The 24346-nt window shown below is 44.2% G+C and overlaps 2 protein-coding genes across 4 annotated transcripts; both read right to left on the bottom strand.

Annotated features, from left to right (window-relative positions):
- Positions 1-12108: 12108 nt before the first annotated feature.
- Positions 12109-15472, bottom strand: LOC147864486 (uncharacterized). Of its 2 annotated transcripts, XM_087320354.1 has the most exons (4): positions 13749-15464; positions 12999-13223; positions 12791-12899; positions 12109-12471 (listed from the first exon to the last, which is right to left on the bottom strand). In XM_087320354.1, the coding sequence occupies exons 1-4, from the start codon at positions 15414-15416 to the stop codon at positions 12362-12364; spliced, it is 2112 nt and encodes a 703-aa protein (XP_087176480.1). In that variant the 5' UTR covers positions 15417-15464; the 3' UTR covers positions 12109-12361. The 2 variants fall into 2 exon arrangements, with proteins under 2 accessions (XP_087176480.1, XP_087176481.1); XM_087320355.1 differs by lacking the exons at positions 12791-12899; positions 12999-13223 and having other exon boundaries at positions 13749-15472.
- Positions 15473-18518: 3046 nt separating this feature from the next.
- LOC147864485 (putative pectate lyase 21) lies at positions 18519-23509 on the bottom strand. 2 transcript variants are annotated; one of them, XM_087320353.1, is made up of 6 exons: positions 23230-23509; positions 21079-21430; positions 20329-20539; positions 20033-20101; positions 19668-19897; positions 18519-18926 (listed from the first exon to the last, which is right to left on the bottom strand). In XM_087320353.1, exons 1-5 carry the CDS (start codon positions 23453-23455, stop codon positions 19679-19681), a joined length of 1077 nt encoding a protein of 358 aa, XP_087176479.1. In that variant the 5' UTR covers positions 23456-23509; the 3' UTR covers positions 18519-18926; positions 19668-19678. The 2 variants fall into 2 exon arrangements, with proteins under 2 accessions (XP_087176479.1, XP_087176478.1); XM_087320352.1 differs by lacking the exon at positions 18519-18926 and having other exon boundaries at positions 19595-19897; positions 23230-23508.
- Positions 23510-24346: the final 837 nt, after the last annotated feature.

The raw sequence follows: 24346 nt of genomic DNA, 5'->3' as shown, positions 1-24346 counted from the left end.
CTGCTTCGGTCGTTGAGGTCGCTGTGCACTCCTGAAGTTTCGACTTCCACGAGATTGCTACATTGCCGAATTTGAAGCAGTATCCGGTTGTTGATTTCCGACTGTCTATACAGCCGGCGAAATCCGAGTCGGTGTAACCGACTACGCCTGAGGTTCGGTTCGGACCGAAAAGAATGCCATGGTCTTTTGTGCCAGCCAGATATCTGAACACATGCTTGACTGCGTTCCAATGCGATCGGCCAGGATTGTGCATAAATCTGCTAACGACTCCTACGGCATGAGAAATATCAGGCCGTGTCGCGACCATCAGGTACATAAGGGAGCCGACTGCCGGTGCATACGGTACCGACTTCATATCTTCCCCCTCCGGGCCGGATGGCGGGCAGTCTCGCTGAGAGAGCCGAAGATTCATTGGGAGCGGGGTTGAAGCAGATTTGGCTGATTGCATGTTGAAGCGTTCCAAGACACGTCCGATATAGTCGGTCTGAGACAAAAAGAGATGTTGTTTATCGCGATGCCGACTAATTTTCATGCCAAGGATGTGTCGTGCCGGACCGAGGTCCTTCATGGCAAACTTCAACCGCAGTTGCCGAACGAGATCGGCAAGTTCGCCCGCGTGGCGTCCAGAAATTAGCATGTCGTCCACGTAAATGATGAGGAAGATGGGTGATCCATCTTGAGCTGTGTTGGTGAAGAGACAATGGTCCTCATCGCTTTTGGAGAAGCCGATCGATTGGATGAAGTCGTCGAACTTCTTGTACCATTGTCGCGGTGCCTGTTTGAGGCCGTATAGACTCTTCCTGAGTCGGCAGACTAGATGTTCTTGGCCAGTTGCCACGAAGCCTTTTGGCTGCTCCATATAAATTTCCTCTTCAAGATCACCATGGAGGAAGGCTGTTTTGACATCTAGCTGAATCAGCTCCAAGTTGTCGGCTGCCACTACGCCGAGTAGGAAACGAAGGGTTGTCATTTTCACCACTGGTGAAAAAATCTCGTCGAAGTCGACGCCATATTCTTGTCGAAAGCCCTTCGCAACTAATCTGGCCTTGTACTTTGGGGTGGTCGAATCAGACGTCTCTTTTAGTCGATAAACCCACTTGCAAGGAAGAGCACGTCGGTTCCTGGGTAATTCAACCAGATCCCAAGTCTTGTTTGCCCGAATGGAGTGCATTTCCGACTCCATCGCCAGATGCCAGGTGGCTGAATCGACAGATGTCGATGCTTCTTCGTAAGACGTCGGTTCGCCGGCGTCGGTGAAGAAAATTCCAGGAGAATACCTCTCCGGAGGTTGCAACTGTCTCTCGGATCGTCGAGGTATGATTGGACTGGTCGCATCGGGTATCGAGGTCGGATGGTCCGAAACCGAATCATTCGGCTGTGCCGAGTCAGAGTTGTCCGAGTCGGTAGTGTAAGGTTCAGCTACCCGTGAAGCTGACCGTGTGTTGAGAGCGGGGCCTTCTTGAAGGGTCGGCACATCGGAGAATGTTACCCTTCGGACTTCGATCGGTTTTTCGACTGATGGATTCATAGCCGACTCGTTGAACACAACGTCCGAACTTCGAACGATTTGTCTGCGTTCGGGATCCCAGAGTCGGTATCCCATTTCGCCGTCGGATCCATATCCGAGGAAAATGCATTTCCTGGACCGAGGTGCAAGTTTTCGGCGATCATCTTTCGGAATAAGGGCGTACGCCTCGCATCCGAAGATCCTTAGCTTGTCGTAATTCGGCTTACTGTCGATCCATAGTTCCTGAGGAATTTGAAGTCCTAGAGGTCTACTTGGCGACATATTGATTATGTGTACTGCCGTGAGTAGAGCCTCTGCCCAGAAGCCATCCGACAGTCGGGAGTGTTGGAGCATGGAAACTATCCGTTCTTGGATTGTCCGATTCATTCGTTCTGCAATCCCGTTTTGCTCCGGACTGTGTGGTGCCGTAAATGCACGTCGGATGCCGCGTTGTCGGCAGAATTTGACGAATTCTTCAGATTTGAACTCTCCCCCATTGTCTGTCCGAAGGCATTTCAGCTTTCGGTCGGTTTGATTTTCTACCATAGCGAGCCAATCAGTGAAGATCGAGAAGACACGATCTTTGGTGCGAATTGGATAAGCCCACACCTTTCGAGTCGAATCGTCAATAAAACTGACGAAGTAAGAGGCACCGCCTAGAGACTGATGCGGCATTGGGCCACAGACGTCCGAATGGACTAAATCAAGAGGTCTCGTTTCTCTTGGTGCTGATGTCGGGTGTGATGCGGCTGCTTATTTGCCATACTGGAAATGCTCGCAGAATTGATGGTCGGAGAAGGAGAGTTTGGGGATGTATCCGGCTCTAGATAGATGCGTAATGCCGGCCTTGCTGAGGTGTCCTAATCTTCTGTGCCATAGTGATGACACAGGAATATCCACCAAAAACAGGTTACCCTCTCTGAGCGTAACATGTAACGGATACAGGGAGTGTATCTTGGGTCCTCTAGCAAGCAGGAGGTTCCCCCTGTGGAGTGTCCACCCTCCCGAAGAAAAACCGGCACGAATGCCGTCTTCATCTAGTTGTTCGACTGAGATCAATGGCCTTGAGAGCTCGGGTACATGTCGGACATTGTGGAGTACAAGTGTAGAGCCACCTGCAAGGTTGAGCTCTACTGTGCCGATTCCGATGATGTCACAGTGTTGTGAGTTGCCGACTCGAACTGAGTCGGAGTGACGGATCGTATATTGCCGAAATTGGGATCTATGAGGAGTCACGTGAAATGACGCGCCCGAATCCAAGAGCCATGTGCTCGATTCTTCAGTCGTGAGCAGAACTTCGGATCCGACTGGATTTTCGATTGACAGTATATTCGGGTCGTCCGGTAGTACATCAGCCGAGAAGCTGACGTAATTGATCTCCTCATGCCGGCCACTCTTCTTGTTGTTCTTGTTCTTGAGTGCGCGGCAGTCGGCTTTGATGTGTCCGGGTTTCTTGCAATAGTTGCAGATTCGGTTATCCCGTGACTGGCTCCGTCTTCGCTGATTGTTCGGCGGCCGTGAGGAGTCTCTTCCTCGTATGTTCGATCGGTCTGTCGAACCTTGTACTACATAAGCGTCGTCTGTTGAGTCTTTGGCGAAAGACTTTCTCCGAGCTGCTTCGGTCAGGATTGCGCTCGTGACTTCGGAGTACTTAACAGCCGTGGTTGACGCGTTGCACACGGTTGTGACGAAAGTTTCCCATGATGAGGGAAGGCTACTCATGAGTATCATTGCTCTGAGTTCATCCTCGATTGCCGTCCCCTGTGACGAGATTTGGGAGCTTATGCTTTCGTATTCATTGAGGTGTGCTTGAACCGAGTCGGATTCTTTCATCCGCAAGTTGTAGAGGCGCCGGATCAGAAACATCTTTGTTGCGGCGACCTTCTTTTCGTAAGTGTCCGACAGTGTTTTCCACAGTTCGAATGCTGTCGTACACGATTGCACCGTAAAGTATACCGATTCCGATAGGTGCATCCGAATCGTGGCGCGGACGATTCTGTCCAGCTTCTGCCACTCAATTGGTTTGTATCCTTCTGGAGGTTCTTCATTTTCGATGGGATCGATTTGCCCCTTGACTATGAGATAGTCCTGCATTTGTTCCTTCCAGAAGTTGAAGTTCGATCCATCGAACTTTCGTAGACTCATTTCTGACGAGCCGGATGTTGATGCCATCAAATTGGTTTCGGTTGACGGAGCTCGGTTCGGAGTTGACTACGAACCTTGTTGGAGTGCAGCCGGTTGGCTCACCCGATATCGTTCTAGTCGGATTTGAACCCGAGTCGGTTCGGCTCCGGATATATGTATTGTTGAACTTGCTCGAATTGACTCCGGTAACTTGAGGGACAGAACCGACTGGTCTTCCCGAATGTTGCCGAGTCGGAGTGAGCCCGGTTCGCTTCAGATATATATGCCGAATACCGATTATTGAAACCGATTATCTGGACCGATTCTGCTTCGGTTGACTGCAGCAACGAGAGAGACGGATCCAACTGATCCTCCCGAATGTCGATCAGCCAGATGAAGCACGAATTTGGGGTTGTTGTCTTAAGACCGATCTGCACCGAGTTGTTACAACGAGCAGCGAGCAGCGTTTAATGACCTTTTCGGATGCCGTTTAACCGAATGGAGCACGATCGTGTCAATGATGCACAAGGGGATTTCACCTCGAGCGGTTACGATCACAAGGAACAGAGTACAACCTGATGGCTTACTCCAAGCAAGAGGATCTAACGCGATGAGGTGCAAACCTCGTTTTTTTGTTCTTCTTCTCTCTTTCTTCGAATGACGCGAGGAAACCGAATGCTGAGACGACGGCCGACAGCGGATTGAAGGACCGACTACTGTGCAGGCTCTGATACCAGATGTTGGAGACGAGGTCGTCTATGCGGAAGATCAAGAAGCATTCGATCCTTGCTGAGTACCTGCGTATGACAGAATGTAGGTCATTGCACAGAGAGAGAGAGAGAGAGAGAGAGAGAGACACACACAAAAGACTCTTTATTTCACAAAGCAATAATACAACACCCAACCTCACAAAAAGGTTACAAGGTCACTATATATAGTGACCGACTTAGGGCAACTACCCTTTATGCTAATTACATAAATGGCCAAAACGGGATAGTGTGAATACGTCCATTATACACATGTATTCGACACTAACTACGCATCGGTCTGCGTACCGGTTTACGCATTCAGCCTAACCGATTGGTTCCAACCGATCCAGTCCTCGGCTTCTTCAGCCGATCCGGCCGATGTTGAGCTTGTCTCTCAACACTCCCCCTCAAGCTCAATTTGAGGCTCTTCGGGATCTTTGGGCTCACAACTCCAGTTCCTCCTGGCTTCACGCCTCGCTCACGCTCCTCGACTTGTTCGACTCTGCGTGCTTCGACCCTTCCGGTCGGCTTGTCTGCTCATGTGGCCCTTATTAGCTCTTCTGCTATTGCGGTGTTGACGCTTCTCCTGTTGCCTTTTCTTCCGCTTGGGCCTTGGTTGATTCAGCGTATCTGAATCAAACATCCGAACCGACTCAGTTATCTCCGATCGGTTTTCGCTCTCATCCGAGTTGGCTGTCTCCAACTTGTCTTCGGTCTTCTCGCCCTCGATGGCGTCATCTTCCCCATGCGTGGTTGGCTTCGGCTCTCTCCTTCGGCTGCTCCCCTTCTGTCCGCTTCCGGACTTTTCCGCAAGTCCGCCCTCAACTTCTTCAATCGATCCGAAGTCGAACTCAACAACCGACTCGGTGTCGCGGTCTCTGCTCCTTTCCTGCTGCCTTGCTTGGTCGTTCGGGATTGTTCTCCCCCTCAAGTTTGGCATGTCGAGGTGACGCAATCCGAGCGCACCTGAGAATTGCCGCAACTTGTCCAGACCAAGAGGCTTGGTGAAGATGTCGGCTGTTTGTCGATCCGTCGGAATGTATTGAAGTTCGACTTCACCGGAAAGGACACGCTCACGGACGAAATGGTAGTGCACCTCAATGTGCTTGGTCCGTGCGTGGAAAACGGGGTTTTTCGCGAGCTGGATGTTGTATATCGTCGTCGGATCTGACACCTCCTCTTGCAGGTCCGTAAGTAGCTGCTTCATCCATATGGCTTCGCATGTCGCGACAGCTGCTCCTCGGTACTCAGCTTTGGTGCTCGATAGTGCAACTGTCGGTTGCTTCTTACTGCTCCACGAGATCGTGGCACTCCCGAGGGAGAACGCATATCCGGACGTGGATTGGCGATCGGCGGCGTTGCCAGCCCAATCAACATCGGTGTAGCCGATTAACTGCGCGACTACACCGGTCCAATATAGCAATCCCCGGTCCTTAGTGCCATTGACATACCGAAGTATGCGTTGCGCACACTAAAGGTGCTCCTTGGTAGGTCGCACCATAAACTGACTAATCACTCCGACCGGATAACTGAGGTCGGGTCGGGTGATGGTCAAGTATATGAGGCTTCCGACAATTTGTCGGAACCTCGTCGGGTCGCATACCTTTCCTATATTGGGACGAAGCTTGACGGTTCTGTCCAGAGGAGTCGAGACGGACTTACAGTCGGCCATCCCGAATTTGAAGAGCATACCCAGCACGTAATGACGTTGGCTGATCAATATGCCTTCGGGGGTACGGATCACTTCGATCTCGAGGAAGTAATGAAGGTCCACCAGATCCTTCATGTCGAACGATGCCGCAAGCTGGAGCTTCACGCGGTCGATTTCACCTAGGTCGGCGCCGGTGATGACCAAGTCATCAACATACAGTAAAATACTAACTGATCTAAGTCGACCTTTCCGGATGAATAGGGAAGAGTCCGATTTTGATGTGACGAAGCCCATCCGACGCAGTTGTTGCGTGATCTTCGCGTTCCAGGCACGCGGGGCTTGCTTCAGTCCGTAAAGGGACTTCTTCAGTCGGCATACTACCGAGGAGTTCGTTCTGGAGTGAAATCTGGGGGGTTGTACCATGTACACCTGTTCCTCAAGGTCACCTTGCAGGAATGCATTCTTTACATCAATCTGATGTAAGTGCCACCCCTTCACCGCAGCTACCACGAGCAAAACACGAACAGTCGTCATTTTCGCGACCGGCGCAAACGTCTCATCGTAGTCGATGCCGTGTTTCTGCGCGTAGCCCTTTGCCACTAGCCGAGCCTTGTACCAGTTGACCGAGCCATCAGTGTTGTACTTGACCTTGTACACCCACCTACACCCGATCGGCTTCACACCCTTCGGTGCGTCAACCAGGTCCCAGGTCTCGTTCTCCGCCAATGCGTGCATCCCTTCCTCCATCGCGGCACGCCAAGCCGCGTCTTTAACCGCTTCTGCGTAGCTCTCCGGCTCACGCACTCCGCTACACGGGTCATGTACGCATAATGATGCGCCATGTACTCGTTGTATCCGAACCGCAAAACAGGATTCTTCTGGCGGGTAGATCGGCGTAATCTCACATTAGCCGATGTCGAGGCCTTCTCGGTCGACGCGGACTTCACTTTTAAAGACCCGTCACCGGTTCCCTCAGAGTTGGACCCGCGTCGGTCTGACTCGTTCCTATCCATGCCGGAATCTGACACCTTCTTCTTCCCTTTCTCTTTGCGCGTAAGCCGTCTCCTCGGCTTCCTGCGCGGGGAATGCACGATCGAGTCTCCACTACTCACCGGCTCTTCATCGGACTGATCGTACCGACTCAGTCATCCAATCGGTCCACTTAAGCGGAGTGAAATCGGACCCTCTTGGCGGGTCTCGATTTCGGGCTCATCTGGAGGCATCTCGGCCTCACTGACGTCATCGTTAGAACTCGGATTGGAGTTGGGGTTCGGAGTCGGGGGCTGGTACCAGGACGCGGACTCGTCAAACACAACGTCGCGGCTAACACGCGCTTGTTTGGTGCGAGGGTTATAGCACTTATAACCCTTCTGCTCGTCCGAGTAACCGACCAAGATGCATTTCTCGGCCTTTGCGTCCAACTTCCTCCTTTTCTCCTTTGGTACATGCACATACGCAATGCTACCGAACACCCTCAAGTGTCGCAAGTTCGGCTTCGTTCCGAAATATAGCTCGTACGCCGACACTTTGTCTCCGATCCGGTTCTGGATGTATACCGCGGTCCTTACCGCCTCGGCCCAGTAGAACTTGGGCAAGCTCTTCTCCTCCAGCATTACCCGTGCCGCTTCCACAACTGACTGATTCTTCCTCTCGGCCACGCCATTTTGCTCCGGCGTGTATCTACAACTGAATTCGCGCCGAATTCCCATTTGTTGTAGGTAACCGTTGAATTGACCAGAAAAGTACTCTTTCCCGCCATTTGACCGTAGGCACTTGATCTTTCGTCCCGTTTCCGTTTCCACGAACCCTTTGAGGTCCAGGAAACAGTCGAAGACTTCGCTCTTCCTTTCAATGAGGTAGATCCACGTGTGCCGCGTGTGGTCGTCGATGAAGAAGACGAAATATCGGCTCCCGCCAAGACTAACATTTTGTGTCGGCCCCTACACATCGGAGTGTATAAGGTCGAGCTTGTTCCGGCTCCGGTTTCGCTCGTTGGGGAAAGGAAGTCGGTGTTGCTTCCCGAGCTAGCAGGCTTCACAAATTTGTGCCTTTCGGCCACTAAATTTGGGCAATCCGAACACTACCTGTTTCGATTGCAGATCTTGAAGCTGTTGGTAGTTGACGTGGCCTATCCGCTTGTGCCACAAGTCGATGTCCAACTCAGATTTTCGTCCCTTCGCGAACATTGCGGTGCCGCCGTCAGTGGAGTCGAGGATGAACATCCTCCCGTCTCTGCGCCCTTGCGCAATCACACGGCCTTCTTCCTCAATGAAGCACCCGAGGTGTGTAAACCGAACCCCCATCCCTTGGTCGACGATCTGTCCGACCGAGACCAAGTTTTTCGTGATTGTCGGAACGTGCAGCACGTTCATGAGTTTCCCTTTCTGCCCGACATGGCTAAGGGGAACTTCTCCGACATTTGCGATCGGATGCGGAGTGTCGTCTCCAGTTGCGACTACTCCAGGTTGTATCGGTTTTTCAAGGTACGAGAACCACTCCTTATGGCTCGTCATGTGGTTTGACGCGCCGGAGTCTAGGTACCACACCTCGTCCGATCTCGGGGTGCTCTGTTTCATTGAGTTTGCTTCGTGTCTCGTCACGAAGGCAGACCCTTCTCCGGCTCTCCCGGAGTCTTTAGCGTAGTGCGATCGTTGCCGATTTCCCTTGTCGGTATGTCCGGAGCTGTTTCCGGAACCTGTTCTCTCCGAATCGGCGCGCCTCTTCCAGCACTCACTTTCCCTGTGGCCTTTCTTGCCACAGTACCAGCACTCCGCGATGGCCTTCCCTTGCCGGTTCTCATCGCTTTGACTCCCCCTGTTTCCGGAGGGTCCAGAGTTGCTGTCGGCATCACTTCGGTGCCTTCTTCCTTGATCTCGTCAGCCACCTCCATTGTGCGCCGACTCGCCTCGTCCTTCACGTCCACGGGGCCTATCTCCCTCCGTGTACAACATTCTGTTGTTGGTGTGCGTGCTTGTAGACGCACCCGCGTAGTTCTCCTCTACCATGAGCATTGATTGTAAGTCGAAAAAGGACGACGTATTCTCCCGGGTACACACAGCCGTTCGGAACGCTCCGAACTTCGATGCCAAACCTCCGAGACAAATCTGGACCATCTCGCTCTCCTCGATGTTCACCTCTATGGAGGCGAGGGAGTCGCAGATATCCTTGATCTTCGAGGTATAGTCCGCCACCGACAAGTCGCGTTGTCGTAGGTTGCTCAACTCCTGTCGGAGCTGAAGCTTCCTGGCAGTGGTGCTCGCGGCGAAAATTTTCTTCAGATTTTCCCACGCACCCTTCAGCGTCTTTGCATCCTGAAAATAGCTCAATAGCTATTCACCCACACACGACGCGAAGCAGTATAATACCCTGCTCGCCGATTGCTCCCACGACGGGAAGTCTCTGTGTGTCGATTCGGGTGCCGCGTCATTAGCTCCTTCGACATAACTCCAATAGTCGTGCCCGAGCAGGTACTGGTGCATCTTGTAGGACCAAGACGCATAGTTGGTTCTGTCGAGCTTCTCTGTTGGAAGCGAGCTCGCCATGCCTCTATCCATCGTCCTTCTTGTTCTTCTTCGTCAAGTTGTGTCGGCTGCAAAGAGGTTCTCAACCCTCGCGCTCTGATACCATGTAGAAAGTAGCGTGCGGAAGCAAGTATGAAGACCGAACAGAAGGAAGAACACTCAGGTTTAATGGAGAGCTTGAGCTTACGCAATATACGCGGGAGAGACAGAGAGAGTGAGAGAGAGAGCTTACGCAATATACGCGGGAGAGACAGTACTTCAATGCTCACTAAGAGCTCCTACACTAACTCCCAAATATATTCCTCACGGAATATCTTTCCTAACGGCCTCTCGGTTTACACACCGATCCGGCCCTAACTACGCACCGGTCTGCGTACCGGTTTACGCATTCGGCCTAACCGATCGGTCCCAACCAATCCGGTCCTCGGCTTCTTCAGCCGATCCGGCCGATGTTGAGCTTGTCTCTCAACAAGTCCTCAGCAGATTCATGCACAACCCTGACCGATTGCACTGGAACGCAGTCAAGCATATGTTCAGATATCTAGTTGGCACAAAAGACCAAAAGACCACGACATTCTCTTCAGCCCGAACTCAACCTCAGGTGTAGTTGGTTACACCAACTCGGACTTCGTCGGCTGTGTGGATAGTTGGAAATCAACAACCGGATACTGTTTCAAATTCGGCAATGGAGCAATCTCGTGGAAATCGAAACTTCAGGAGTTTACAGCCACCTCAACGACTAAAGCGGAATATGTAGCTACGTCCGATGCGGCAAAAGAAGCCTTACGGCTCGATCGGCTGGCACACACGTTTCGACAGGTCGACTCTGACTCGGCTCCAATTGTCTACAGCGACAGTCAGGGTGTTGTTGCTTTGTCAAAAAACCCGGTTCACCACAACGCCTCCAAGCATATCGACGTTCGATATCACTTCGTTCGGCACTGCATCATTTCAGGGAAAATCAGTCTAGAGAAGATATCCACAACCGATAATGTCGCAGATGTAATGACCAAGTGTCTTTCGGCAGATCATTTCCGGTCCCTTCGGCACCAGATGGGCGTAACGAAAAATCGGTCCGGTTAAAGTCAGACACACAACACAGGACGGTTTCGAACCACCGACATCGGTTCCCTGAGGATCGGCTTCAGCTCTTCCGACTTGACCGGTTCGGTCTTCTGTCTTCGGATCTTGCCGACTCTAACAAAATCGATCTGTCTAATAAACCTTGTATATATACCTGTAATTCTTTAGATAACCCATGTATACGCCCATTACAAGGGAGTGTCGAATACGAGTGTATAATGGTCGTATTCACACTGTTCCCTTGGACATCCCAAGTTCGGGCTATTTCTGTAAATAGCACAAAGGGTAGTTGCCCTAGGACAATCACTATATAAAGTGACTTTGTAACCTGTTAGTAGTGGCTGGTTGTAATTCTTGTAGTTCTAGCTATTGAGAAATAAAATCCTATTTCTTTGTGTATCTCTCTCTCTCTCTCTCTCTGTATCTAGTGTCAACTCGCATACGCAGGTTCTTCACCATCACAGACGTTGTCTGATCTTCAACATTAACGCCTTGCCCCCAACAGTAATACCATCTTCCAATTCTATGTGAAAGTGTTGATGACACATACATTAGTGGGCGATTTTTATCTTTTGGCAATGACTTCAAAACAAAATGCCAACAACTTTTAGATGGAAAAAACACACTTTTTCTATATAGTATTTGAGTAGAATGGCATACAAAAATGCCTATGTGCCCAATTGCAAAAATCATTTGGTTGATATTTCACAACTTTGAGCATCATTAGTTGCAATATTAATTTGGGGTTTTTCCTACGGAGTCAAAGCTTTACCTTATGGTATTAGTGACACCTTACATATATGTTACAATTGGGGCGTGAGAAAGGTGTTCTTGTTTGATTACCTCCATAGACTGTCAAAAATGTCACATTCGTTTAAGAGAGAATTTGGGGGGGTTTGGCGGTTTTAGTGATTAAGCTTTAAGACAATTACTACTAGTGGAGTTTCTAGCAAATCCATAGCAAAATCCACATTGTATTAAGTAGAGAAACATTTGAGCAAGTTATAATATACTTAAGGTTAAACTTCTAGCTTTGGAGAAATTGATTGATTGTGCACATTATTTCCTTTTTATTAGAACGTTACCAAAGAGCATTTGATAAACAAGTATACTCATTGATAATATAATCTATAGTTAGTTTTAGCTTCACTTCATAACACATTGAGCACATATGTTCATATCTTTTCTACATTTTCAAACAAAAGTACATCTCAAAGGAATTCAAGGCTTGATCGTGCTTATTCCAAGGCATTCTTGAGTATAACACTCAATTTTGAGTATTGTTTTACAATGAAGCCAAATAATTGGTTTTCTATACAACAAAAGACCATCAATATGCTCTTCATATACAAATAAATTTCCAAGTTGACCATCTATACCAACTTTGTTCAGAACAAATGAGCATGAATATGCTCTCCATGTACAAATAAATTTACAAGTTCATCCAAATAATTGGTTTTCTATACAACAAAAGAACATCAATATGCTCTTCATATACAAATAAATTTACAAGTTAACCATCTTGTGTCAGTTTTGTTTACAACAAATGAGCATGATATATGCTCTCCATGTACAAATAAATTTACAAGTTCATCTTTCGATGCCACATTCACAATATGTCATGCATGTTGTTCAACATCAAAGCACACAAAAAGAAACAATGCCAAGGTTATATACAATAAACATTGCCAAATTGATTTACTGGAGGGAACTACCTCACTTGCATTCATGCATTCCTCAAGAGTTTTTCGTAAAAAATGGGTCTTGCATGCCATCCTTCAGCAATTGTCAACACCATTATCACATCATCAGCAATATCCAATTCTCGAGACACTCCTGTATTATATTAATAAATTGTTTCGTCAATAGTATTTCGTCAATGATGATACGTATCCACTCCTTTTATGCTTACATTTGCAATTAGTGAGGTTCTATTTCAAATAATAGTAGACTAGGTGGCTGTATAGGCTGAGTAATTATACTTGTATTCTTAGGTTTGGTCTTATTATCATGAAAGATTCATGTGCGTCACAAGTCTTATGGAATGTGGGAGTTATATTACGATTCCATGTTGGTACTAGAAGGACTTTAGGGCAATATGTATTGCATTCAAACACATAAAATCAATTGATTTTTGGGCACCAGAATTATGTACCGTCATATTCTCGTTGCATAATATGGGCACTATGCTGGGTTTCACACCAAACATGTAATATGCATTGAGAAAAACAATGTCGCTTCGATACACCATGTCGGGCAACCACCTAAGGAATTTTGCATATAGATTAGTACCAACATGCATCATTGTTATTTATGTAAACCATCAAGATGGTACCCATTAAATGTTTGCATTGATTGCTTACCAAACCAAAGAGCTTCTTATATAAAAGCCTGTAAGCCATTTGTGTAGAGAATTCCTTGGGATCGGGAAATGACATTGCCCGAGTAACTGAAACCCCAACTCGTTGCCCATAGAGAGAACATATGTAATCTACCTTTTTCCAATTGAATGCACAATATTCCACCTCCATCTCAGTGACAATGTCTTTGGCTCCAAACCTCCTTACAAAGTACTCCACAGACAATGACTACACCCAATATCATTTAATAAGTTCATATATACAAAAGCACAAAGGAAACATGGGCATGGCATAGCTACTCCTTCAACTCATCTCACATGTCCTCTAATTTTCACAATTCAAGAGATTGTGGCGCCTATCTCCTTGACCTTCTATCGTACTCCTCCATAATTTGCCCATTAAGAGACAAAAAAGGACATTATAACCTACATAACGCGATGTGGTGATGTAGTGCATCATGTTCTAGTAATACCTTACATGTTTTCATTTAGTGGATTTCAAATTTGAACTCTTTATATAACAGTAAAAAGTTACAACTAAGCATGCATTATCCATTTTTTTATGGAGTTCAAATATAAACAAAAACGTTGCAAAGCACAAGACATATAGGTATGCATGTATGATAAATGCCCCTTGTCCTCTTAACACTTCAAGTATTCATTACATCCATTAGTGTTTTGTTTGTAATGCTAACAATATAACCTCTAAAAACTTTGTGATACATTTCTTGATTGTAAAGCAACGAATATTTACCTCCGATATTGTAGAAGTTCCACCGGCATTGCTCTCAGTGCGAACCCTCATCGCATCATGCCCAAGTCGGAAGTGCAAGAACGACGAAAATGCCTTGAATTGCCCAACTAGGATATGTCTTTTCATGTCATATTGTCGGAACGGAGTATGGTCCGATGCTTCAACATTGTCCCCAACAGTACGTTTATGACCAGTCAGGGCGAGTGTGAGCATGAGGTTCTCCTTCAAGGGAGAAGTGACAATGAAATCTTTGTTGAGCATGAGCAACACGGGAGGAGGCAGAGGCACAGGAGATTGCCCGATGATCTTCTCACCGACACAACCAATAATATTGTCATCAACATTGACAATATTGATAGTGTCCACAATACCGGCATCGACGACAGGTACATGGCTCTGGTGTGATTTAGGGGCATGCTTCGGTACTGTGGGTTGGGATGACTCGACGGACAACATATCGAGATCGGGTCCGGGACACATGAGGTTCCTTGTTAGAGTATCTTTGCCACTAAATTCTCCTAGTACTACACTATGATCACTATTATTAACATTATCACACTTTACAACAAAGCCTTGAACATGGTTTACCTCATCCATGTCTTCATCTTCTTCCTTCTCCTTATTCCTTCTCCTCCTCCTCCTCCTCCCTTTCCTTTTCCTTTTGCTTCTTGCTTTCCTCCCTTGACTTATCATCTCTTTGTACTCACTAATAGATATCTGCCCAATGATGAGGTCCTCGTGCGAGCAATTGGTCGGCACGACAAAGCTCGAAATGTTAAACCCCGCTCTTTGATTCATGTCATGGTCAAATATTAAATCGCCGGATGCCGGCTTATCGTTAGGAGCATGGGGAATTGATACTTCTGCAATCGAATCGGTGCAGGGGATGGACGATGTGGACGATGGATCGATCGAATAATGATGATTTGGGTGAACAACCAAATTTAATGATGATGAATGCATCCAATTACTAGGTTGGAGAGCCGATGATGGCGGCAATGTTGAATCAATCCAATTCCGATTAGGGAAGACGGCGTCCAAGGATGATGATAAATTGGTCAGATGATTTGGGAGGATTCCAGTTGAGGATGTATCATTCGAATTAATGTGTGAGTGGACAAGCAATGATGAATCCATTGAATTAGGGTGAGTGGTGGGGGAGATTGAACCAGTAGTAGTATTTACAGGGCAGGTTGCGAATGATGTTGGATCGATGGAATTAGGGTTAGGTACAGGTGATATCGAACAATCCATCGAATTTATGGAGTAGGTTTCGGATGGTGAATGCATCGAGTTATTTACAGGGTGCGCCTGAGGAGATGCAGAAAAGACGAAGAAATGATTAGGGCAGGCATTCACAGACTCCGGTGGTGTGGAACAATTAGGGCAGGTATGGACATATGAATGGATGCAATGGTTATTAGGTCTGCAGGTGTCCATCGCCGCCGCCTCCTGCCAATGCGAGGCAGGTTCATGTGGATCCATGGTGGACGAAGGCATGTGGGAAGGAATGTCCATCATGAACATGTCCTCCGAGTCTGCATCGTCATCGATTTCGATGAGGAAGCCTCCGACGATGAGGATAACACAACTGCTTGTCAGAAGGCGTCGAAGAAGAGGATGATTTAGAGAGCCTAATGTAAGGAGGGGAGGAGGGGAAGGTTCCATGGCCAGAACCGGCGGTGGAGGTCGCAGAGACTGCAAGAAGGAATTGGGAATTCGTGGTGTGATTGAGATTATTTCTGCAGGAATTAGAGTCCATAGCGAGAGCGAGGCGCAGAGAGAGAGAGGGCGAGAGAGCGATGGATGGAAGAAGAAGAAGAAAATGAAGAAGAAGAAGACACAGAAGAAAAAGGGGGCGTGATTGTTTGCTTGAAGAGAGAGAGAGAGAGGAGTGCGGGGCACGGTAAATACCGCTAAACTAAATTAAAAAAACCGCCTCTAAATTTGGCAGGACCTTCTCTAAATTTGGCGGCGGTTTAATGATGTCTTTCATTTTTCTTCATGTTTTTTGTTGTTGTTGTTGTGTTTGGGTGGTGCAAGGAACTCACTACCTATCGAATGGTTGTGGCCCTTGGGGGGCCACACCCACACCCATATGCCAAATACACACACACACACACAGATACAACTATGTATGTATATTCTCATTCTTCTGTGATGTCCTCCTCTCAACAACTCCCCCTGCCCACATCCGCATTCTCGGGTACCAGAATACCATTGGAAAGTAACGAGAAAATGGGGCTCTCGTCTCCCCTAATCTTCCCCACTGCCTTTCCCTTGATTCGTTTCACAGCGCTCAAACAGTTTTTACCTCACCGAGTCACCATCGTATCCTCATTATTGCATTAGGAACCACAGACCAACTTGAATCCCTCGAGTGTTAAGAGGCTATGGTACTATTAAAAGTACGAGAAATGGGTTCTCATCTTCCGGTTTTCCCCACCCACCTTTATCTCAAACTCGTCTCAAAATGCTTAAAGAGTTTTACCTCATTATTACCTCAAGTTTTTCGATCGTGATGTTGTTTTTTAATCATATGTGCATTATATTTGTGTGGGTTGTTTGTTTGGGATCAGTTTGAAGAGGGTAATAACTTAGTTGGAGAAAGCGCATAATGATAATTTGTTATCGTTGTGACCCTTGGGGAGTTGTGGGCACTTACCTTGTATCTTCTATATGTTTAGCCTTAGTATGACAACTTATGAACTTCTTATGCATGAACCCCTAAATTGGGGCCATAGTTAAAGGTGGTACTTTGTCTATACCTTGCAAATCTAAGTGCTCATTTGAGAGTGCAAATTGCATCAAGGATGTGAGATCACAAGGAAGGTTCCTCTATTTTGGTATTAAAGTCACTATCAAGAATATAGCTTTAGCCACAAGGGGTGTTGAGGCTTTGCTCATATTATACATCATAGCAATATGATGAGCAACATTGTAATTATATTTTTTGTGTTTTGTCTTCGAATATAATGAAGTCTTTTATCCCAGATTTTGTCCCATATACAAGTGCAGATATGACAATGACGTAAAAAAGGAACAACTTTATTTGTGGCTCTTGAAGTTGGACACGTGTGCAATTTCGTTCTAGTGTCCCAAGGGCCACACATGCATAACTAGGGTAGTTTTTGTATTACTTTTAATATGAGTGTGAGAATAATTATTGTATGACAACAATTGTTGTACACTATTGGCAATCGACAATGCTACTTTGGCTAACATTAACTGCTAATTACATGAATCAACATTGGATAGTGAATGTGCATTCTTGGATTAATGAATTCTTCTATAGTTGGTGTAAGCAATTTCTTTCATGTACAAGAGTTTTCATTCCATATGTACTGTTTTCATTGGTGTCCCATCCAAGGGAAGGAGTACATTATGAAGTTACCATTAGTCTTCTTTATTTCTTAAACTTGTGAACCTACCATTTAGACCGAATTACTACATTTCTGTAAGAGGCCACATCTTTGCATAACATGAAATAAAATGTATACATGAAAAAAAATGTCATGGAAGGATGTGGGCTTATTCCTAGATATTGCACTTTCTATAGAAGGGTGAAATGAAAGACTTTTGCAAGAGCTCCTCTATAAATCAAATGTCATGAAAAAGAAAAGGGAAAGTTGGTTGGCAATTCTAAATCTTTATTAATTATATAGTCAATCAGAGCATTAGAACACGCGATGATAAGAGCAACAAATTGAAGGCACATCCAAAGCGTGGCACAAACATTGAGAATTTTCAAGCAACAAATTGAAGGCACATCCAAAGCGTGGCACAAACATTGAGAATTTTCGAGCAACAAATTGAAGGCACATCCAAAGCGTGACACAAACATTGACAATTTTCATGAGAACATACATCTGAGACACTCTTGCACATGACCTATTTTATAAAAAATTGACGCCAACATTGCATTGCAAGGCATGTGGTCACAAAAATAGGTGTTACCATTGAAATTAGGTGTGTGTGTGTGTAAATGATAATGATTAAAACTAAGGAGAATATGAAGCCATGTGGCATGTGAAAGGTTCGTATCTTGTTGATGGCATATGCTAGACCCTTTTTATTTCCTTACATTGTCATCACATACCTTTTTATATTATCCTAGACCCTTTCATCAAAGTAGACATTACATGGTAAAGCATAATGTAAATATTATGCTATTGTACATAGTAGTTTAGACTCAAGTAGGCTACGTGATCAACATGACAAGAGGAATGTGCTTTGGAACATTTAAGTATCTGGATTGGAATATCCAATAACGATATTGATGTCGCATCCACTATAAATATATATATTTCTTAGTTTAAGCTCATGCACAAAACAATTTTGCCCCCACATAAGACTTTACAGCATTGAAAGTGTCATTCTGCCCACCATACAATGCATGAGAACAAATAGTACTCCCTTTTAAAAAGCAATGTGGTTCTCATAACAGCCCCAATGTTAGTTAAATAAGATTTTGAAAATTTGATGAAGAACATAAAATATACCCAATTATGTATGTATCATAGGCACAGTAAAATGCACTCACAGAGTTCTGTAAAAATTGGATGCATAAAGCATTATACAATGCGCTTCATTCCATGCAATAGTGGAGAATGAACCCAAATGATTTTACTTTGGGTGAAAATTTTGAAGCATGCCTTCTATCTCCTATTAGTAATTCAATTACTCTCATCAGGTCAAATTAGTCTATAGCAAGAAATAAATGCCCCCTAACCCCAAGTTGATGAGAACTGACATTCGTGCATGTAAAAATGTTGAAACATGCATTCCATTTTCTATTAATTTGTAGTTTACAATCAATCGGTCAAATTAGTCTGCAATGGTTAACAAATGCCTCCTAACCCGACATTGAAAACATGGAATTGATGTTTGTACATGTAGCATGAAGTGCAAGTCACAACTCACACATCAAGACATTACAATGATTATACCATATCTCCCAACCGAGCAATGCCAATCAATCTCTTTAACGTATAGGGCCAACACGCTTATTAATATTTCATTGCTTTTTCTTATGTGCATCTATATTGCATAACAATTTTTGAGCAATGACTTTTTTCTTTTCTATTAATATTGTTTGAGAAAACAGGCGTTACCTCTTTATTTGAGAAGAATGAATGAAAAGAAAATATCTTCACTCTTTCCCCAACATCAAAATACCTATATAATAATCAAGTTGCGACACTTCCGAGTTTTAGAGCCACGTCAAATTCACCAAGATTAAGAAACAAATAAAATACAAAATGTTTTTAATACCCAGTTTTTAAATGTTTTTATTTTTTTACCTAAAAAGGAGATTGGTTAATGCTCTTACAATCCTTCATATTCATGAAAATCCAAGTTTTTTGACTTTTCATAACTTCTGAGAGAACAAAGTTGCTAAACTGATTAAAAATCAAAACATGTGTGTCAGACACATACACATGCATGTGGGTGTTTGTGATGAAAGAATCCCTAAATACCCCTATTTCTTTCTTTATTTCGCAAAATGCTTTCAGTATTTCCCCGAATGCCACTGGTTAATCCTCCCAAAGATAGAAAGACAGTGAATTCACCATATAATTGCCCAAACAACACACATTATAGAGAAAAAAGGGTGGGTGAATTGACCAAATAATGTCGAATACAGCATACAGTTGGTTGAGATGGGGGTTGACTGACTTCAAGAAATAACAATAACTAAAGGGGCATTTGACGAAATAAAGAATTCAGGTGAATTTCTTAGGTTTTCCCAATATGTGTGTGTGTGTGTGTGAGCCTGTGGGTTATATTAAAACACATGTTTTATGCATAAATCAACATGTATGTGTGTGTGCATACATGTTGAATTATCCATAAACTATGTCTGTTTTGATATAATATTTGAGTTAGATCATAAATGTAATGGAATATGGCTCTTACACTTCTTGTAATCATGCAATCTGGTGAGGTGGCCTTGGAACATTCTGCCATCCCACTATTGTTTGTACCGCTGGTGCCAGATCGTGTGCCGAAATTATTGTGCTTTTCAGGGAGTGTGCTTCAGCCCTGAAAACTGTCTCGGGGTTTCTTTCGACTCCAACGGCACCATTCAAGAAAATGTCACCTTGCGAGCAAATACTACCTGAATCCTGCACTTCCTTATCACTTGCCTGTGCAAAATGCATCGAGAGATCGATTCTTTCAATGAGTATAAGAAGCTTCCAGATTATTATTAGGTTTTCATGACAGACTCAAAAGGCCTTCTTTCTTAAAAAGGTTGCTTAAATGAACAAATGCATTCTTACTTTTTCAAAATAGTACTCGAAAGCCTTCTTGTTTTTGCCAGCCTCATAGACATTGCATTGAGATAAAATCTGCCCCAAAAAGCATTCAATGTCATAAGAAAAATATCAGTGTCAAATATGTCTATGATCACATCAAAGAGTAGGATCAAGAAATGTAAAATACCATTGGGTAGCAGCACAAAAGATGTTAGAATTTTCCATCACAGAGGAATCAAGCAATGCAAATCCCATAAAATATCAGCAGAAACTATGTTTGAAATCCTATCAAAGAGTTACCATCAACGGTAGCTAGTTACCTGTGCTTCTACACTGGCGCATACTGCGTAAATACCCCAATTTCGAGTATAGTTGTTGTACAGATGCACTTTTCCAAACCGTACACGTGGATGGCGTTGGCGTGTACCATCAAAGAAACAGTGATGGATAGTCACCCTGATGCATCGATCACCAACATGAGATGGATCTGCTCCTATTAACATAGTCTTGTCATGATTGTAGAAGTAACACCTTCAGAAAACAACAGCTGAATTAACATTCCAATTTCTTAACTTACTAAAACTTTTCCTATGCAGCCACTGGATAATCCTACAATATTGCATTTCCATATAGTAAAAACCTCTTAACATCACAAACATCTACATGACTATTCATTTGTAGGTCAGTGATATTCACATGCATATGTGCACACCACAATTGACTCATATGCATTCACGTACATTGCATGTGGCAACAGAAACTCACCATAGAACTCAGAACTTGGGCTTATGATTAGCAAAGTTCTTTACATGTACAATATCTATCAGTAGTCATCTGTTGAGAATGTTACTAGCAATTATTGAAATGAACAGAATAACAGAGAAGCCCCAGGTTCCAGACAATCAAATGATGGGTGCATGTTACATCTCCAAAACAAAGTGAATGACAAAAGATCCTACAGGCATAACCTTAGTACCATATGAGGCATTAAATGCAGAAATTTGAAATCCCTGTTGTCAAGAGAAAAAACAGAATTAAAGTGGGGGAAAAACAATAGTTAACGTGGTCACCTTGAAACTGTTATGTCTGTGCATTGTCTTGTTATGTCAATAAGTCCATCATCATAATCAGATAGACTGCAGCGATCAATCCATACATGCTTGGAATTAGGTTTCAATTGAATTCCATCCACATCATGACCCCGTCCGCCTTCAAATTCTAGATTACAAATGATGACATGTTCACATTCTCGCAGCTGTAGACCGTTTCCCATCAACTTTACCCTTTGGCCTCGCCCATCAATGGTTTTGAAAGACTGAACTTTGATGGCAGATGAAAGCATTATAACACCAGACACGTCGAATACAATCCAGAGTGGCTTTTTGGACTTGCACGCCATTCGAAGGCTTCCATCACCATCATCTGCAATATTGGATAAATATAATTTGATTGCCTTGCTATGTCTCATTAACATGAGTGCATGAAACACATGATTGGGACATCAATTTTAGCACTCAAAATAACTGTAAACTTTGTAGAGATATTTGAGTTTTCATTACAAAACTAGTGAGAAAGAATATTATATGAAGAAACTTGTAAATGGCCATAATATTCGTAGAGGTGGTGAAATAAATAGATATCCACTCAGACATTGCATACAGCAAGTGATAAGGAAGGGTAATGTATGGTTGATACCTATCTTCATTCAAATACTTCACAACCTGTAAGTCAAAGTTGCATAAAATGGATGCTTTGAGCCATTTTATTAAGGACAATAGCTGTTTATCAGCATCAATAATTTTGTTTGTGATTTTTTCCCATGGCTGAATTTTTCCGATTTTATAGATTTATTCATTTTCCTTTGCTTTTGGCTCTCTTTTCTGGTTCATTCTTTTTAGATTTTGGTTTCACCATCTTTCCCCTGATTGTACACAATTACAAATGGGAAAAGAGTAAATTGTGATCACAATCAATCCAAATGTAAGGAGTGTATCTTAAACTTTTCTTCATCCTCCTGACATAAAGAGTCTCAGATCATGATGATGTCACACAGTTATAAAATCAACTATATTTTTTGTTGATTGTATCTACCTATTTCAATGAATTAGCATATGTGATAAGCCAAAAAGATGTTTACATGATTCATGATACACAGACATTGTAAACTCTTCTTCATCCTCCTGAGATAAAGATTCTCAGATCATGATGATGTCAGACAGTTATAAAATAGACTATATTTTTTGTTAATTTTATCTATCTATTTCAATCAATTAGCATATGTGATAAGCCATAAAGATGTCTACATGTTTTTTTCATTTTGTTGTCTTCCTTGTCTGAGTGATCAAGGAGTTTTAGCTTCATACCTTTCTTCCTTGTATTTAAGTTAACTTGAACTATATTAGTGCAAGTAAATCAAACCAATAAAAAGACTTGAAGCACCCTCTGGCTTAAAGATGATAAGGGAAGGCAATGTCTACTAGCTATTGCATAATGCAGGTAGTAAGAAAGCCAATTACACATCTGATACTCGTTCTCATGGACATGATTCATGGGTTTGCTATTCAAAGCTTTTAAAACTAAAATGATGTTTATTTTGCAGCTAGGATCGAAAATATTATATACAGCCATCACAATTAGACCTGACATATTGCTGATCCGATACTGATCCTAATGGGAAAAAGCACAGCCTTTACCAAAAAACCCAGGTACTGTAAGTGAGCAAAGTTGGCATTTGCCCAATAGATCTTTTCTGAAATTTAGCAAGATGAGATAACTCATCACAATTTCAATGAACAAATTTAACCTCCAAGGAATTACTGTAAGCATGTCATTAGTGTGATTTTCTTTTCTGTTTCTATGATTTAATTGAGCAAGTTTAGACTTGAAGGCATTATGGGATGTAAAATGAATCCTTTCCTTCTTTGTTCATCAAATTCTTTGAAATTTGAAGGAGTAGATTTAGTCTTCAAAGTTTTCATTGGACATAAAATAATTACTTTATTCTTCTACTACTGGCTTCGTGATTTGAATGAGCAAATTAAGCCTTCAAGAATTTCCTCGGATGTAAAAACGATTTAATTTTCTTCCTACCTCCTGGTTCTTCTTCATTGCCATTGTCGTTGGCATTGTCATTTTCATTGCCATTGTCATTGTCATCGTCATTTCCATTTTCATGTCTCTGAATTTCTACACATAACAGTCATTAAGGTTAGGAGACATACCAGCTAAGCTGGTGACATGGTAGATCTGTCCATGGAGGCCACCAATGGCCTGGAAACCGAAACCTTCAGCCTGTCCTGAGAGGCCAAAGAGATAAGAATCTACGTGAAGGTACGGGAGTGGACGGATCGAGGAAGGAGAAGAAGGAATGGGATGAGGAAGATCAGAGGAGGAAGATCTTTCGGGGACCAATTTGCGAGGGAAACAACCCTGGAGGCATCGCTTCATGTCTTCGTCGTCTCCCTCCTCCTCTTCCACCTTTTTCTGGCTCTTCTCCCCTTCCATGGCAGCGAAGAAGGAAGGAGCTTCGCACTCCATGGCAACAGAGAGACATTGCTGAGCTTCTCTGTTTCAATTATTTACAGTTTTGGGTTTGGCCTAGAAAGGCTTTTAAACAAGCAAAAAATGGACACCCCCCCCCATCCCATGGAAACCAAGTTAGTCGAAAGAATAACCGAGGGACACACTTTCACATGCATCGCAAGTTCATGTACAAACCCGCACCCTCTCCTGCTACTCCTCTGTGTGTGTGTGTGTGTGTGTGTGTGTGTGTGTGTGTGTGTGTGTGTGTGTGTGTGTGTGTGTGTGTGAGAGTGACCAACAACAGAAAGACGGACCAACAACGATTGTCGAACCAGTTGAATATGTTCCAAGAGGAACTATGGAGCGGGGAAAAGCGTTGGAGATATCCCCGAATGAGGTCCTAGGGATACCAGACATACCACTAGTGGCTCATGAAATTGCGGCCATACTACATTTTGGCACATCACACGAGCTGGTGGACTGGTTAGCTAAGCGCCTACAGTTTGCTTCGGATCAATTGGCACAATACCACAAGAGTGTGCAATGTTAGGTGCACTAGAGTCGGAGGAGGAACGAGAGTTGCAATGTATCGGTTGACAATGCGACATTAGGAATAAAGGGATGGCAATTCAGATGCCTCCTTTGAATACAGCTTTGGTCGAAACCCATCAAGAATTGGTCAAGACAACTCGAGAGGCCAAGGAGATAGTCGAAGTCTGCAAGCATACCACAACGACGTCCGAACATATGCATGTGGAATGGTCAGCAGCAGAAAGCCAATGAAGAATTAACATCTTGGTTACAACAAATCGAATC

This window comes from Azolla caroliniana, unplaced genomic scaffold (genome assembly GCF_043228905.1).
Source record: "Azolla caroliniana isolate FFs.n. ecotype wild unplaced genomic scaffold, voAzoCaro1.0.p SCAF_5, whole genome shotgun sequence".
Taxonomy (NCBI): domain Eukaryota; kingdom Viridiplantae; phylum Streptophyta; class Polypodiopsida; order Salviniales; family Salviniaceae; genus Azolla; species Azolla caroliniana.
This window is presented reverse-complemented; position numbering and strand designations above follow the sequence as displayed.

Coding starts and splice junctions, on each gene's coding strand:
- LOC147864486 (XM_087320354.1), bottom strand. CDS start 15,416: ATGGAACCTTCCCCTCCTCCCCTCCTTACATTAGGCTCTCTAAATCAT. Junction 13,224..13,748: donor GAACTTCTACAATATCGGAG/GTAAATATTCGT, acceptor TATTGGGTGTAG/TCATTGTCTGTGGAGTACTT. Junction 12,472..12,790: donor TATGCAACGAGAATATGACG/GTACATAATTCT, acceptor AATATAATACAG/GAGTGTCTCGAGAATTGGAT.
- LOC147864485 (XM_087320353.1), bottom strand. CDS start 23,455: ATGAAGCGATGCCTCCAGGGTTGTTTCCCTCGCAAATTGGTCCCCGAA. Junction 20,102..20,328: donor GCGCCAGTGTAGAAGCACAG/GTAACTAGCTAC, acceptor TTTTTGGGGCAG/ATTTTATCTCAATGCAATGT. Junction 19,898..20,032: donor TCGAGTACTATTTTGAAAAA/GTAAGAATGCAT, acceptor CATTTTGCACAG/GCAAGTGATAAGGAAGTGCA.